At 42.9% G+C, this 15,186-nt stretch overlaps 1 protein-coding gene across 1 annotated transcript in view; it reads left to right on the forward strand.

The window, feature by feature from the left end:
* The window catches only part of LOC149440755 (myotubularin-related protein 13), a gene marked incomplete at its 5' end in the record, with an annotated part of 208,535 nt that overhangs the window by 128,823 nt on the left and 64,526 nt on the right, over window positions 1-15,186 (forward strand). Inside the window, one exon of the mRNA XM_089658165.1 lies at window positions 3,759-3,854. Within this exon, the coding sequence (XP_089514291.1) occupies window positions 3,759-3,854 (96 nt within the window). The remainder of the gene's footprint in view (window positions 1-3,758; window positions 3,855-15,186) is intronic.

A 15,186-nucleotide genomic window follows, 5' to 3' on the forward strand; every position in this document is an offset into this window, starting at 1 on the left:
CGCATGTCTTTATCATGCATTGTTAAAGTGTATGTAAAGCCAAAACTTTTCTTAGTATTAGATAAAGAAGTAAAAAAGGTAACACTCTTATCAAACTATTTTTTGCTTCCTGTGTCTAACTGGAGAGATTTCCTTTCATGTCCTCTCCATGAGACCCAACGGGAAATGAGATCTCTAAATAAGTACATTGAATTCCCCTCCTATACAGTTGTCCCCTGGTGACTCTAACATTTTAGATTCCCCTTCACTTTCTGTCTTGTGGATAATGGCCACCGTGATAAATAAAGGAGCGAATCTCCCCAGTGCAGACACCAATAAAAATGAGAAAAAAAAATCTAAGAGACAGTAGACTTCAAAACATATTCGTTCAATAAAATGGCTCTGGTGTGGCTGCACACGTGGAACAAAGCTCCTCTTCAATGAGTACCCAGAGTATGACTTAACATGTAAAGACACAACAGGAGCCCCAGACCAATTCATGGAAGAGTCCAAGTAGTTTAATTACCCATAGTATGATCACACAAAACATCCAATGTGGTTCGAGGGTTCAAAACACACCCCCTGTTCATCAGGGCTTGAATATTGTATGTGGTTAAAGAGAACTTCCAGGTATGGTATATTTTTACATTGCTGCATTGATCCAGTTTAGACCAATGTAACTATGTAGGTGCTGTACCTGTGGGATCCCTCTAAAACAGTGGTCTCCAAACTGTGGCCTGGGGGCCGGATGTGGCCCTTTGCCTACCCTTATATGGCACTAGAAATTTTGAGTGGACCCTCTACACGCTGCTATATACCCTTTTCAGCAAACTTTGCAATAAAAAAAAAATAGGGATATTTAGTTGACGTATATTGCAATATGTGTTTAAAGCGGAGTTCCCCTCACCCTGTCAAAAAATAAGTCCGCAGCTACAAAAACTGTAGCTGCTGACTTTTAAAAAACAGCCACTTACCTATCCCTCGGTGTGTCCCCTGCAGCCCCTTTCACCGGCCGTCCTGTATTCCAGGAGGCTGGCATCTTCAGTGTGGGCACCCGGCTGTGATAGCTTGCGTCTTCACAGCCGGGTACCCACTGCGCATACGCGAGTAGCTCTGCACTTCATGAATGGTCCTGTAGTCTTCTGGGACCTGTCACGTGTCCCAAACGACTACAGGGAGGGAGGTCACTATCCGTTTCTGATCGCCTAAGGAATTGGGAGCGGGTACCTGTCAAATTGGGGTACCCACTCCCCCCCCGCCCCGCAAAGGTGCCAATCCTTAATGGGGAGCGGGGGAGCAGTCCTTAAAGTGGAACTTCCTCTTTTGGGTGGAGCTCCGCTTTAACACTTTCCCGCCCGGCCTATAGCAAATTGACGGCTGGATGGGACACTCGCCATTGTGACTGGGCATTATATGACTTCAAAACGAGCCGCTCACGTGGCCACGGCGCGATCTGTCACAGGCTGTGTCCACGGGACATATCACTACATCGGCCCATTGCCAGTGTCATGTGACCTCTGTGACCAATTACAGCAGATCACATGTCAATTGTATACAATCGATGGCTTCCTGTCATGCCATCCATTGTATACAATTATGTTGTTAGCTGTGACTGGTCAAGGCAGTCACATGATACAGACAGGGTCAATCACAGCCTATCTGTATCATGTGATCAGCTTTGCCCAATCACAGCTAATCACAACCAGAGACTGAATGAATCCGTTTCATTCAGTGACAATGATTGCAGATATCAATGAAGTACATTGGAATTAGCAATCATAATGTATTAAAAAAATGATCACTTGCCCAGAGTGTTTCAGTGTTACAATGGTAACATTGTATTGCTTTGATCACAGTGTTCTGAAAAATAAAATAGTAAAAAAAATGAAAAAATTGAATTAAAAAAAATAAATAAATAGAAACATTTGAAAAAAAAAATACAAATTCAATATATTATTTTCACCAAAGAAATGTAGCAGAATACATTTTGACCTACATTTATGAACAAATGTTATTTATTTGCAAAATTTTATAACAGAAACAAAGAAAAGTGTTTTGGTTTTTTTTTCAAACGTTTCAGGGGTTTTATGTAGCAATAAAATAATAAAACTCAGTGGTAATTAAATACCACCAAAATAAAGCTCTATTTATGTGAAAAGAATGATACAAATGTCATATGGATACAGTGTTGCATGACCGCGCAATTGTCATTCAAAGTGTGACAGCGCTGAAAGCTGAAAATTGGCCTGGTCAGGAAGGGGGTATAAGTGCCCTGTAGGCAAGGGGTTAATCTGGTCAACTGCATCAAAGTAATCCCTTTTGGCCAGTCTTACTCTGCAATGCAGATGCTGCTGTGGACACAATGCCAACATGGGGCAAACAGACACAAAGTGGGGGACAGCTGCAAGGTTCAAGTCTGACTTCTGACCCACAATGCAACAGAAACAAGATACATCTGTTCTCAAATCCCAAGAACTAAACCTAGTGTCTCTCCCCCCACTTTGTGTCTGTTTGCCCCATGTTCGCAATGTCCACAGTAGCATTTGCATTGGCAGAGCAGAGTAGGGACTGGCCAGAAGGGATTACTTTGACACACTTGGCTGACTTAGACATGTATTGCAATATATGTGAACTAAAAATCCCTATTTTTTTATTGCAAAGTTTGATCGGCACAGAAAATGATGGGAAATCTAAAATCTTGTAGTTGTCACCAGAACAGGAATACCTTCCAGTGGGGATAAATGCTGCAGGAATTCCTTTCACGTTGTCATTTCCTGTTCTGTTTCTTGGACAGTAACTGATGGGAAATCTCCCCAATGGGATACAGCAAATACATTTTCATGGAGTTTTAATGATTCCTTGTGTCATCAAAACTGGTCACCTTTGCCAAAAAAAAAAAACTGACTATGCAGATAAGCGGTGTCTGTAGATAAAAACAAACAGGGCAGCTCTGAATAATGCCCTTGCTATAGATTTAGGCCATTTATGTACCTTGTGAAGCCTGACTGGAATACTCCTAAGCAAGGCCTAGTCATTACTGCTAACCTCCACCATCATAGGAGTGGACTGTCAGACGTTGAGCTCAGAGTTACTACATCAGGGGAGAGAGAGGGCATGTGAGGGGGTCTGAATCACAAAAAAGTCTCACTCCTGTGATGGTGGGGGTGAGCCGTAATGACTAGGCCTCACCTAACAACATTGTGGGAGTATTCCAGTCATGAGCAGCCACTACATCCCAATTGACCTTGATGGGACTTCCTGCACAGGGATGCACAGGTGTTCCGAGCAGGAAGTCCCGTTCATGTCAACTGGGACGTAGTGGCTGCTCGTGACTGGAATACTCCCACGACATTACTAGGATGTTGCTAAGTGAGGCCTAGTCATTAGAGCTCACCCGTAAGTACAAGTAACTGTGGCCTCACAAGGGCATATGCTACAGGATGTCCTGTGTGAACAAGGCCTTAAACTCTATAATGATTTCATGTCAGAAGTATAAATAGGGTCTCTGACCCTCAAATAAAAGCTGTGGCAAGGTGGAAGACACAGACAATCCAGCAGCTCCACAATGGCAGTTGGGTCGAGCCGAGAATTCCTTCCAGCTTATTAATCATCCCTCCAGCATACCCCATAACAGAGTTATCAGTTCTAGGTGGACCAGCCCTTTAATACGCTCTCCAGAAACCCATAACTTTGTCATGTTTGCATTCCATTGTTGTGTTGCTTATAACATGTTTTTTTTTGTTATCGGTTTTGTTGTCTGTCTGTTTGGATGACTTCAGGCAGTGCCAGAAAGAGCTACCGAGTGAGCAGTATGGTTAAACATGTTGTGCCAGGATACTTGGATGGCAGTCCGTCCAATAGCTTTTCCCGAGGAGGTTAGTAAGTGAATTTGGAAGCCCCCATTTCACCAAGATCTCAGTGGGGCTAGTAAGGCTGATCTTTTGGGGGCAATCAAGGATTTTGTACAAGTTTACATTGTCATCATTTTTCTGATTTAGGATACACACCCTCCTATCCTGGTGGCGGGTCACCCCTTTATAGAGAACACATTTCAGAGTAGATAAGAATGTGATAGTATTGACATTGCAATCAACCACAAAAATCATTACAGATTTTTCACTCATCCTGACCCTGACCACTCTAGTTAAAGGGCTCTAATGTTTTCACCCAAACGTCGCTCATTTTGTAAAATTTGGATTCAATTGGGAAAATGTGTGAATCCTGGGTAAAAAAAAAACATTTATAAATGGACCCCAAAGTGTATGTAAACCCATAATCTAAATTTTAGTATGTTTGGCACCATGTTTCACTGAATACAGTTTCCTTAAAGCAGACCTTCCATGATTTAAGGGAGGTCCGCTGTTTTACCAGTCCCCTGACACCCCCACTGCCCCAACACAAATGCCTTTAGAAAGCCATTTGTAAACAGAAGTTGCTAACTCAAAAAAATACTTGCCTCCATCCCAGCCTCAGATGCTTTTGGGAAGCACTGGGGATGCCACGGTGCCTCCTGGCAGAGCTGAAAGCTTGAAATCCTGAAAGAATGCACTCTTACACTGAGCTGTAGTGCATTTGTTTACAAATGGCTTTTTTACCTGTTGCTGCATGTGGTACCGCCTATCTGCGGCTTTAATGCCCACATACCACGCATATGCATCCATGGTTTTCTATGCTGAGAGCCAGTGACTGACCTCTCGTGGACAACTCCCAGTCTCTAGTAATGATCATGTGCTAGTGGGATCGGCTCTGATCATGTGGCCATGGTGACAACCAATCACAGTGGGCATGTGATCAGGCAGTCCTTCCCACCCCCAGGGAGAAAGACCTTGGTAAAGGGATGCTGGGCCTGGGGAATAAGAAGTTAAGCCATATGTATTGAGGCCAAGGGGACTGGAAAAAAAAAAAGCAAAGCTTCTGTGCCCTGGCCAAAAGAAGGTTCGGTTTAGGCCTCTTATTTTATTTTTTAGTGTGTGAATTTATTGCAAATCCTACAAATAACAACACTTCTTACTGGAGACGGACAATGCTAGACCAGCTGCCTTGCAGTCACATAGTCAGTCTACCGCGCAGGTTCCTTCTGTTGTCCGGGAGGCTTCCTATCTGATTTGGGGTAGAGTTACTAAAACTTGTGCATACAGAATCTGGTGCAGCTGTACAGAGTAACCAATCAGCTTCTAACTTCAGCTTGTTCAGTTAAGCTTTGACAATAAAACCTGGAAGCCGATTCTGTGTACATCGGGTTTAGTAAATCTCCCCCTTTGTAGGCAGCCAAACGGGCAGCTGAAGGAGTGCACACAGCAGGTTGACAATGCTGCTGCTTATTGCAAGACAGTGACATCGTGTAGTCAGTCTGCAAAAGTAAGTGCTATTACTGGCAAGATCCCAAATATAGAAATATTGCAACAGATTCACAGAAAAAGAAGGTTCGCTTAGAAAACTGTATATTGTGAGACATAGTATCAAACATCAAAATAATATTTTGTAAATCCAAAATATTAATGCGGCCCTCTATAAATGAAAAATAAACACATAAAAAGTCCATATATTTCAGTCCTTTTATGGTCACCACGTGAAATTACTTCATAATCGGTTTTCAAATATCACCACATGAATATTCAAGAAACAATCTTCAATTGTGCCGTGCTCCCCTATCAGGTGTGCACTCACCTCTTGTTTCTTGAATATTCACGTGGTGATTTTTGAAATCTGATTATGAAGTAATATCACGTGGTGACCATAAAAGGACTGGAATATATGGACTTTTTATGTGTTTATTTTTCATTTATAGAGGGCCGCATTAATATTTTGGATTTACAAAATATTTTGATGGGTTTTTTTTTTTTTGGTGTATGTGGCAACATGTTATGAGATATATGGGAATATTTGTTTGATTCACATCCACACAGTAACAGCGCAGTTTGTTTTTTGAGGGTTCTTTTGACCTAAAAAAATACGTTTTTTTATAGTATCAAACATACTGAAAGTGGATTTTGGGTTAACATAAACTTTAACGGGCCACTGACCTGGAACAGTTATTCAGCTCAGGTGTCCTGACTCTTTAGCAACTGCCTAAAGAGTGCAGCATGGATTGGAACGATGACTCCGGAGCATACAACTTTGAGAAAAAAGTCAGCAATGGCAGCCAGGGCCGTAGATAAGGGGGTACCATCAGTCCTCCTGCATGGGGCCCAGGCCAGCAGGGGGGCCCAGGTAGCTGGGTGAATCAGGTGTGGGCAAGAAGGGTGATTGGCATGGTGGGCGGCAATTACTGGAACTGATCCCCTGTATGGCTCCCTCTGCAGCAGCTAAAAGCTGGCTTCTTCTCCCTCCCGCTGTCTTTCAGCTGCTGCAGAGAGCCATACAGGGGATCAGTTCCAGTAATTACCCCCTCCCCCTTCCCACCACACCCATCACCCTCCCTGTGAACCATATATTGCTGCCCGTGCCCCCGCAGTGCTGCTGGCTTCCCTCCACTCCTTCCCACCAGCAGCTGCAAACACACAATAGGATTCTTCGGGATGGAGAGTGGGGGAAGGCTCCGGTAAATATGTCACATTTACCAGCCCCTTTCTTGCCTGAACGAACACATCAAGTGATCGGTACCAATCATTCACTGTGTTCATTCATAACTGAAGCATAATAAACTGTTTTTTTTGGGGGGGGGGGCTGTCAGGTTGGTTTGTAAGGGGCCCTGAGGTTTATAACAGCAGCCCTGATGGCAGGGCTCATATTCCATTCCTGGTCACTTTTAATGCAGTACTGGGCAATACATGACAGACAAATAAAACCCTCTCTGCCAGTAAATGACATGTAGGATTCTACTTTTATGTGATGTAATGCCCACTGCCATTTAACTCTTACAATGTTTAGCAGAGGTTGCTTGCTTTTTTTTTTTCTATGTGCCTGCGCTTAGCCCATCCCAATGTCCAAAACCACCAATACAGCATTGTAATGTCATGTCCTGTTTTGGCCCATCAGTCATACATCTATTGCAATACAGAAATGTGTCTGATAATTCTTATAATTCAGTTACGTTGCATTAAGCGGTCTCTGAGCGGGAGCCCCAGCGTATTCTGTCACACAGGCCAAGTGGTTTTGTTCCTTGTAACTCTGCAGAATCCTTGTTTGCTATGGCTGTCTGCTGGCCAGCTCCATGGATAGGTTTCTTCTCTTAGGTGGGGTGTGTCTTGGCTTCCTTCTCTCTCCCGTCACGTTTTTGTAAGATGAAAAGCTGCGTGGTGTTTTAGGGTAAATGATCTAGATCAAGAATAGATCTCCTGTCCCCACCATGCATTTCTGATTTCAGAATTTGAGTACTGTGTTTGGAATCAATGACAGATCTATTTCTCTGGAGAAAAAAAATATCCTCATTCTTTTTATTGCTCCAAAACTCAACTATACAGGAGAATGTTAGTCGTTCTGTCCTACTAGAACTCTAGTGATTGTTAGAAGTAGTAGTTGACTACTAAACAGAACATATAGCTCCCTATGGATAAGGCTACACATGCATTTGTATCTTGTAGACATCCAGCGCATGATTGGAGCAATGTGTCCTTAAAATAGTGACTGCCAGCCTGATGATTAAATCTGTAGTTGTAAAATATACTTGTCTGCATAGCTTGGATGTCACTCCACTTCCTCAAACGAAATCTTTCCAAAACAGAGCTCAAACTATTCCCTCCAACCCGTGGCCTTCTCCATCAAGATCAGTAATACCACCATCAGTCCCTCCCCTCATGCCAGGGTACTAGGTGTAATCCTGGACTCCCATCTGTCCTTTTGAGCCCCAAATCCAATCACTGTCCAAATTTTGTAGACTTCACCTCTGCAACATCTACAAGATACGCCCGTTCTTAACCCCTGAAACCGATTAAGCAACTTATTCACTCCCTTGTTATCTCTAGTCTTGACTATTATAACTCCCTCCTCATTGGCCGACCTCATCGCAGGCTATCCCCTCTTCAGTCTATCATGAATGCTGCTGCCAGACTCATCCACCTTACTTAACCATTCCATATCTGCCATCCTTCTCTGCCAATCCATTCACTGACCTCCACTCAGTGTCTTCCACCCCTCTATGCCAATCCATTCACTGACCTCCACTCAGTGTCCTCCACCCCTCTCTGCCAATCCCTCTACTGACCTCCACTCAGTGTCTTCCATCCCTCTGTGCAAATTCCTCCACTGACCTCAACTCAGTGTCTTCCATCCCTCTCTGCCAATCCCTGCACTGGCCTACACTCAGTGTCCTCCACCCCTCTCTGCCAATCCCTCTATTGGCTTTCCATTGCCCAACGAATAAAATACAAAACATTACCAATAACATATATAGCCATTTATAACTCTGCCCCAATTTACATCACCGATCTTGTCTCCAAATATCACCCAAACCATACTCTCCCCTCCTCGCAAGACCTCCTGCTCTCTAGCTCCCTTGTCTCCTCCTCCCATGCTCGTCTCCAGGACTTCTCCAGAGCCTCCCCCATCCTCTGGAACTCTCTACCCCAATTTATCAGACTATCACCTACTCTGCCTACTTTTAGGCGATCTCTGAAAACCTCTCTTTTCAGGGAAACCTATCCTGCCCTCAGCTAATAATGGAATCTTCTATTCCTCCTATCAGTCTATCCCCCACAGTTGTTACCTTTTGTACCACCAGCCCCTTCCTCTTAGATTGTAAGCTTCAAGGAGCAGGGCCCTCCTATCCCTCTTGTATTGAACTGTATTGTTGCTGTATTGTCTCACGTTATATTGTAAAGCGCTGAGCAAACTGTTGGCGCTATATAAATCCTGTATAATAATAATAATAGCTTAGCTCTGATTTCTATCCCTAACCTAATAAGCTCAATGTCAAGTATTTTACCCTAAACCAAATATCTGTATATCAACCTAACCTCTTAACCTCCACCCAAGCCATAAACCTAAACCTCAGTCTAACCCCTAAACCAGTGCTTTACACTTAAACAAACTTCTGATTTTAAACTTAACCCGCTAAACCTTTGCTAAACCCCCAGTGTAACTACTACATCTAAGGCTAAAGTCTGTATGTGGTGAATACAACCAATCCACATTTAACACCAGGTGCAGAGAAGTTTTGAGAAAAGCAAAGTACTCTCTTTTTTTTTTTCTCCATTAATTCTGTAGGTCAGTGGTGGTCATCTTATTAAAAATAGGAGGCCTTCAAGTCTGGCCCCTGATATCAATAAAGAGATACTGTAAACTACAGGAGTTGTTGAAGACTGGGGACATTCTGTAGGAGTTGTTGAAGACTATTGACATTCTGTAGGAGTTGTTGAAGACTGGGGACATTCTGTAGGAGTTGTTGAAGACTGGGGACATTCTGTAGGAGTTGTTGAAGACTGAGCACATTCTGTAGGAGTTGTTGAAGACTGGGGACATTCTGTAGGAGTTGTTGAAGACTGCGGACATGCTGTTGGAGTTGTTGAAGACTGCGGACATGCTGTAGGAGTTGTTGAAGACTGCGGACATGCTGTAGGAGTTGTTGAAGACTGGGGACATTCTGTAGGAGTTGTTGAAGACTGGGGACATTCTGTAGGAGTTGTTGAAGACTGGGGACATTCTGTAGGAGTTGTTGAAGACTGGGGACATGCTGTAGGAGTTGTTGAAGACTGGGGACATGCTGTAGGAGTTGTTGAAGACTGGGGACATGCTGTAGGAGTTGTTGAAGACTGGGGACATGCTGTAGGAGTTGTTGAAGACTGGGGACATGCTGTAGGAGTTGTTGAAGACTGAGGACATGCTAAGGGAGTTATTGAAGGCCGAGACATGCTGTAGGGTTGTTGAAGACTGGGGACATCCTTTAGTAGTTGTTGGTAGACTGGTGAAATACTTAAGTAGTTGTTGGTAGACTGCGGACATCGTTTAGTAGTTGTTGGTAGACTGGGGACATCCTTTAGTAGTTGTTGGTAGACTGGGGACATCCTTTAGTAGTTGTTGGTAGACTGGTGAAATACTTAAATAGTTGTTGGTAGACTGCGGACATCGTTTAGTAGTTGTTGGTAGACTGGGGACATCCTTTAGTAGTTGTTGGTAGACTGGGGACATCCTTTAGGAGTTGTTGGAGACTGGGGACATCCTTTAGGACAGGGGTGTCCAAACTTTTTTCAAAGAGGGCCAGATTGGATGAAGTGAACATGGTGGAGGGCCGAACATTTTTCCGAACATTCTTTGAACCATTACAATTAAATGCAAATAAATTATTTTATGCCAAGTTAATTGCAAACGACATACTTTTGGGTTGCATGCAGCCCCTAAGGCTCCAGATTGGACACTGGGGCTGTAGGTTGTGGTGGCAGGATATCCATTCTTGTGTAGTGTAAGGTACAATTATTTACTATGTCTCCATCTCCGCTTTTTGAACAACAACGTGATGGAGAACGGGGAGATAGGACTCTCTTCTGCACGCCTAAACACTATTTCTCTCTGTATGCTCTGATGTGCTTGTCTTGTCTCACGAAAACCTCCTGTCTTTTTCCTTTTCTTTCTTGTTCCTCTGTCAGTCCTCGGGTTACACCCAACCGCTAAGGCAAGGATACATGCTGCAGGTACTCACTCGCATTACACACTACCCTTCATAGCCTTTTCATGCCTCATAATTATCACATCAAGGAGCAGCTTGAGACACTGAAAACTAGAAATTCATGAAAGCTGAAGTAGAAGTGGAGTGGTGGCCTATAGAAAATATAGAAAAAAATGTTATGGAGGTTACTCAGCCATAACATTTTGATAGCCCATCTATCATTTAGTAAATTCCCCTTTTTGTTGCCAAAACAGCCCTGGCCCATTGCACATGGACTGCACTAGATCTCCGAAGGTATGCTGTGGTATCTGGCATCAAGCTGTCAGTAGCTGGTCCTGTAAGCTGCGAGGTGGGGCCTCCTTGGGTCTGACTTGTTTTTGTAGCACATCCCACAGATGCCTAATTGGATTGCGATCTAGAGAATGTGGAGGCCAATTCAACACCTTAAATTGTGTTCCGCAAACCATTGTTGAACCCTTTTTACAGTGTAGCAGAGTGCATTATCCTGTAGAAAGAGTCCACTGCTATCAGGGAATACCGTTCCCATGAAGGGGTGTACTTGGTCAGCAACAATGTTTAGGCAGGTGGTACGAGTCAGTTAACATCCCACATGAATGGCAGAACCCCAGATTTCCCAGCAGAACAATACCCAAAGCATCGAACTGCCTCCACCTGCTTGCCTTCTTCCTACACTTTATCCTGGTCCCCAGTTAGGTGGCTCAAACACACCCAGCCATTCATATTATGTAACTTCCATTGCTCCGTGGTCCAGTCACATGCCCATTGTAGGCACTTTTGGCTGTGGACACAGGTCAGCATGGGCACCCTGATCAGTCTGCAACTACACAGCCCCATAAACAACAAACTGCGATGTCCATTTCTTCTGCTTTCAATAGCAACTTTGAGGACAATGTATACTTGCTGCCTAATATAGCCCACCCACTTTCAGATACCATTGCAACTGGATAATTAATGTTATTCACTTGACCTATCCGTTATCTGAATGTTATGGCTGATCAATGTACATACAGTGCATCCACAAAGTATTCACAGCGCTCATCTTTGGCCACATTTTGTTATATTACAGCCTTATTCCAAAATGGAGTAAATTTTTTTTTTCCTCACCATTTTACAAACAATACCCCATATTGGCAATGTGAAAGAACTTTGTTTTGAAATCTTTGCAATTTATTAAAAATAAAAACACAAAAAAAAACCATGTACATAAGTATTCTCAGCCTTTGCTCAATACTTTGTTGAAGCCGCTTTGGCACCAATTCCAGCCTCAAAACGTTTGGAGTATGATGCTACAAGCTTGGCACACCTATTTTTGGGCAATTTCTCCCATTCTTCTTTGCAGTACCTCTCAAGCTCCATCAGGTTGGATGGGGAGCGTCGGTGCACAGCCATTTTCAGATCTCTCCAGAGATGTTCAATCGGGTTCAAGTCTGGGCTCTGGCTTGACCACTCCAGGACATTCACAGAGTTGTCCCGTAGCCAGTCCTTTGTTATGTGGGCTGTGTGCTTAGGGTCGTTGTCCTGTTGAAAGATGAACCGTCGCCCCAGTCTAAGGTCCAGAGCGCTTTGGAACAGGTTTTCATCAAGGATGTCTGTATACATTGCTGCATACATCTTTCCTTTCTATCATGACTAGTCTCCCAGTTTCTGCCACTGAAAAACATCCCCACAGCATGATGCTGCCACCACCATGCTTCACTGTAGGGATGGTATTGGCCAGGTGGTGAGCAGTGCCTGGTTTCCTCCAGACATGACACTTGGCATTCAGGCCAAAGAGTTCAATCTTTGTTTCATCAGACCAGAGAGTTTTGTTTCTCATGGTCTGAGAGTCCCTCAGGTGCCTTTTGGCAAACTCCATGCGGGCTGCCATTTTGCCTTTTTACTGAGGAGTGGCTTCTGCCTGGCCACTCTGCCATACAGGCCTGATTGGTGGAGTGCTGCAGTGATGGTTGTTCTTCTGGAAGGTTCTCCTCTTTCCACAGAGAAACGCTGGAGCTCTTTCAGAGTGACCATCAGGTGCTTGGTTACCTCCCTGGCTAAGGCCCTTCTCCCTCGATTGCTCATTTTGGCCGGGCAGCCCGCTCTAGGAAGATTCCTGGTGGTTCCAAACGTCTTCCATTTACAGATGATGGAGGCCACTGTGCTCATTGGGACCTTCAATGCTGCAGAAATGTTTCTGTACCCTTTCCCAGATCTGTGCCTTGATACAATCCTGTCTCATAGGTCTACAGACAATTCCTTGGACCTCATGGCTTGGTTTGTGCTCTGACATGCACTGTTACCTGTGGGACCTTCTATAGACAAGTTTATGCCTTTCCTAATCATGTCCCATCAACTGAATTTCCCCCAGGTGAACTCCAGTCAAGATGTGGAAACATCTCAAGGATGATCAGTGGGAACAGGAGGCACCAGAGCTCAATTTTGAGTGTCATGGTAAAGGCTGTGAATACTTATGTACATTGGGGTTTTTTTTCTTTTTTTTTTTTTTTAATAAATTGCAAAGATTTGAGAACTAACTTCTTTCACGTTGTCATTATGGGGTATTGTTTGTAGAATGTTGAGGAAAAAAATTAATTAAATCCTTTGTGGAATAAGGCTGTAACATAACAAAATGTGGCAAAAGTTAAGCGCTTTGAATACTTTCTGGATGCATTGTATATACTCCAATATAGTATATATCTCCAAGGTCATTAAAAAGAATTGGCAAGTGTGTTTTAACCCAAGAATTGTACAAAGGACAAGGAGCCATTAGTTAAGTGTTGGAGACAGTACAAAGCAAATTCTTTCCCATGGGACTTTTAATGCAACCATACGCAAAAATCCATAAAAGAGATTATTTTATTACAACCTCTTTTCAAAATCACCATATAATAAAAAAAGATTCAAGGTGCCTCTAACATTTCCACTATGAGTGGTTTGTACAATTGTACCTTTGGACTTAATATGCAAAATCATTATCGATGACAATTTGCCATAAGCCACCTAGATACATTGTAATATACAGTCTATCTCCGTCACGTTTCGATTACTGTATAACCTTCATCAGGGGATTTATGACAATGCATGAATTGCCGGAGAATATATATTCAACATCAACTTTGAGGCCCATAACATTGCACGACTTGGCACCAATAGATCCCCAAGGAGCCACTGTACCACTACATGCCGTCCGGAGGGGAAACCACCACCCCCGCTATAGAACGATCTGTCTTTGCAAAAAGCAGGTGCAGGGGGAACTTGTGCAGAAAAAGAATTGTAAAAGGCCACGGGTTATGGGAGACATTAAGATATTCTCTTAGATGGTCAGTATAACCAGAGAAAGATGGAAAACATTGCTGCCAAGATGAAGTAGCTTCTCCTGCACCCATATGCCATATATTGTCGCACTCTCCCTGATGAAGGTTATACAGTAATCGAAACGCGTCAGTTTGACTGTATATTACAGTGTATCTAAGTGGCTTATGCCAGCCTGTCATTGATATTGATTTTGCATATTATTAAGTCCAGAGGTACAATTGTACAAACCACACATAGTGGAAATGTTAGAGGCCACTCTAATCTGTTTTATTATATGATGATTTTAAATGGAGCTTGTATTAATAAAATAATCTTTTTTATGGGTTTTTGTGTATGGCTGCATTAAAAGTCCCATGGGAGAGAATTTTCTTTGTCACTTTTCATTAAGGGCTGTAGTAGCCTTCAACTTTGGACAGCCTACCTACTTTAGTGAAGTAATGGAGATGGAAGAATTTATTTTCAGCCCAGAGAAAGGTTCTCTGCAGTAGGAGAGGTTAAGTTCTAGAATGCTCTGAGATATGAGGTGGTAATGGCATAAAATAGTTAAAGTATCTTTTTTTCTAATGCAAACACTTTAAATTTGCTAATTACATTTTTTTTTCGCATTCATCCCTGCAAGTTACATAGTTACAGTTAGTCTGCCTGAAAAAAGACAAAAGTCCATCCTGTTCAACCAAAAAAAAAAGTTATATTCCTATACCCATAATTGATCCAGAGGAAGGCAGAAAACACAGCAAAGCACGATCCAATTTACTTCTGTAGGGGAAAAAATTCTTTCCTGATCCCCTGAGAGGCAATCGGATATTCCCTGGATCAACTTTACCTATAAATGTTATATCCAGTTATATTCTGTGTATCTGAGAAAGAATCCAGGACTTTCCTACAGCAATCCACTGAGCTGGAAAAAAACAACTCTTGAGGGAGTCTATTCCACATTTTCACAGCTCTTACTGTGAAGAAACCTTTCCATATTTGGAGATTAAATTTCTTTTCCTCCAGACTTAGAGTGCCACCTTGTCCTCTGTGATGACCTCAGGGTGAATAACTCTACACCGAGTTCACTATATGAACCACTGATGTATTTATACATGGAGATCATATCCCCCCTTATGTATTATACATGGAGATCATATCCCCCCCTATGTATTATACATGAAGATCATATCCCCCCCTTATGTATTATACATGGAGATCATATCCCCCCTTATGTATTATACATGGAGATCATATCCCCCCTTATGTATTATACATGGAGATCATATCCCCCTTATGTATTATACATGGCGATCACATCCCCCCTTATGTATTATACAGTATATGAAGATCATATCCCCCCTTATGTATTATACATG

Source organism: Staurois parvus, unplaced genomic scaffold (genome assembly GCF_062004578.1).
Source record: "Staurois parvus isolate SC_StPar_1 unplaced genomic scaffold, SC_StPar_1.0 ptg001054l, whole genome shotgun sequence".
In the NCBI taxonomy this organism is placed as follows: Eukaryota; Metazoa; Chordata; class Amphibia; order Anura; family Ranidae; genus Staurois; species Staurois parvus.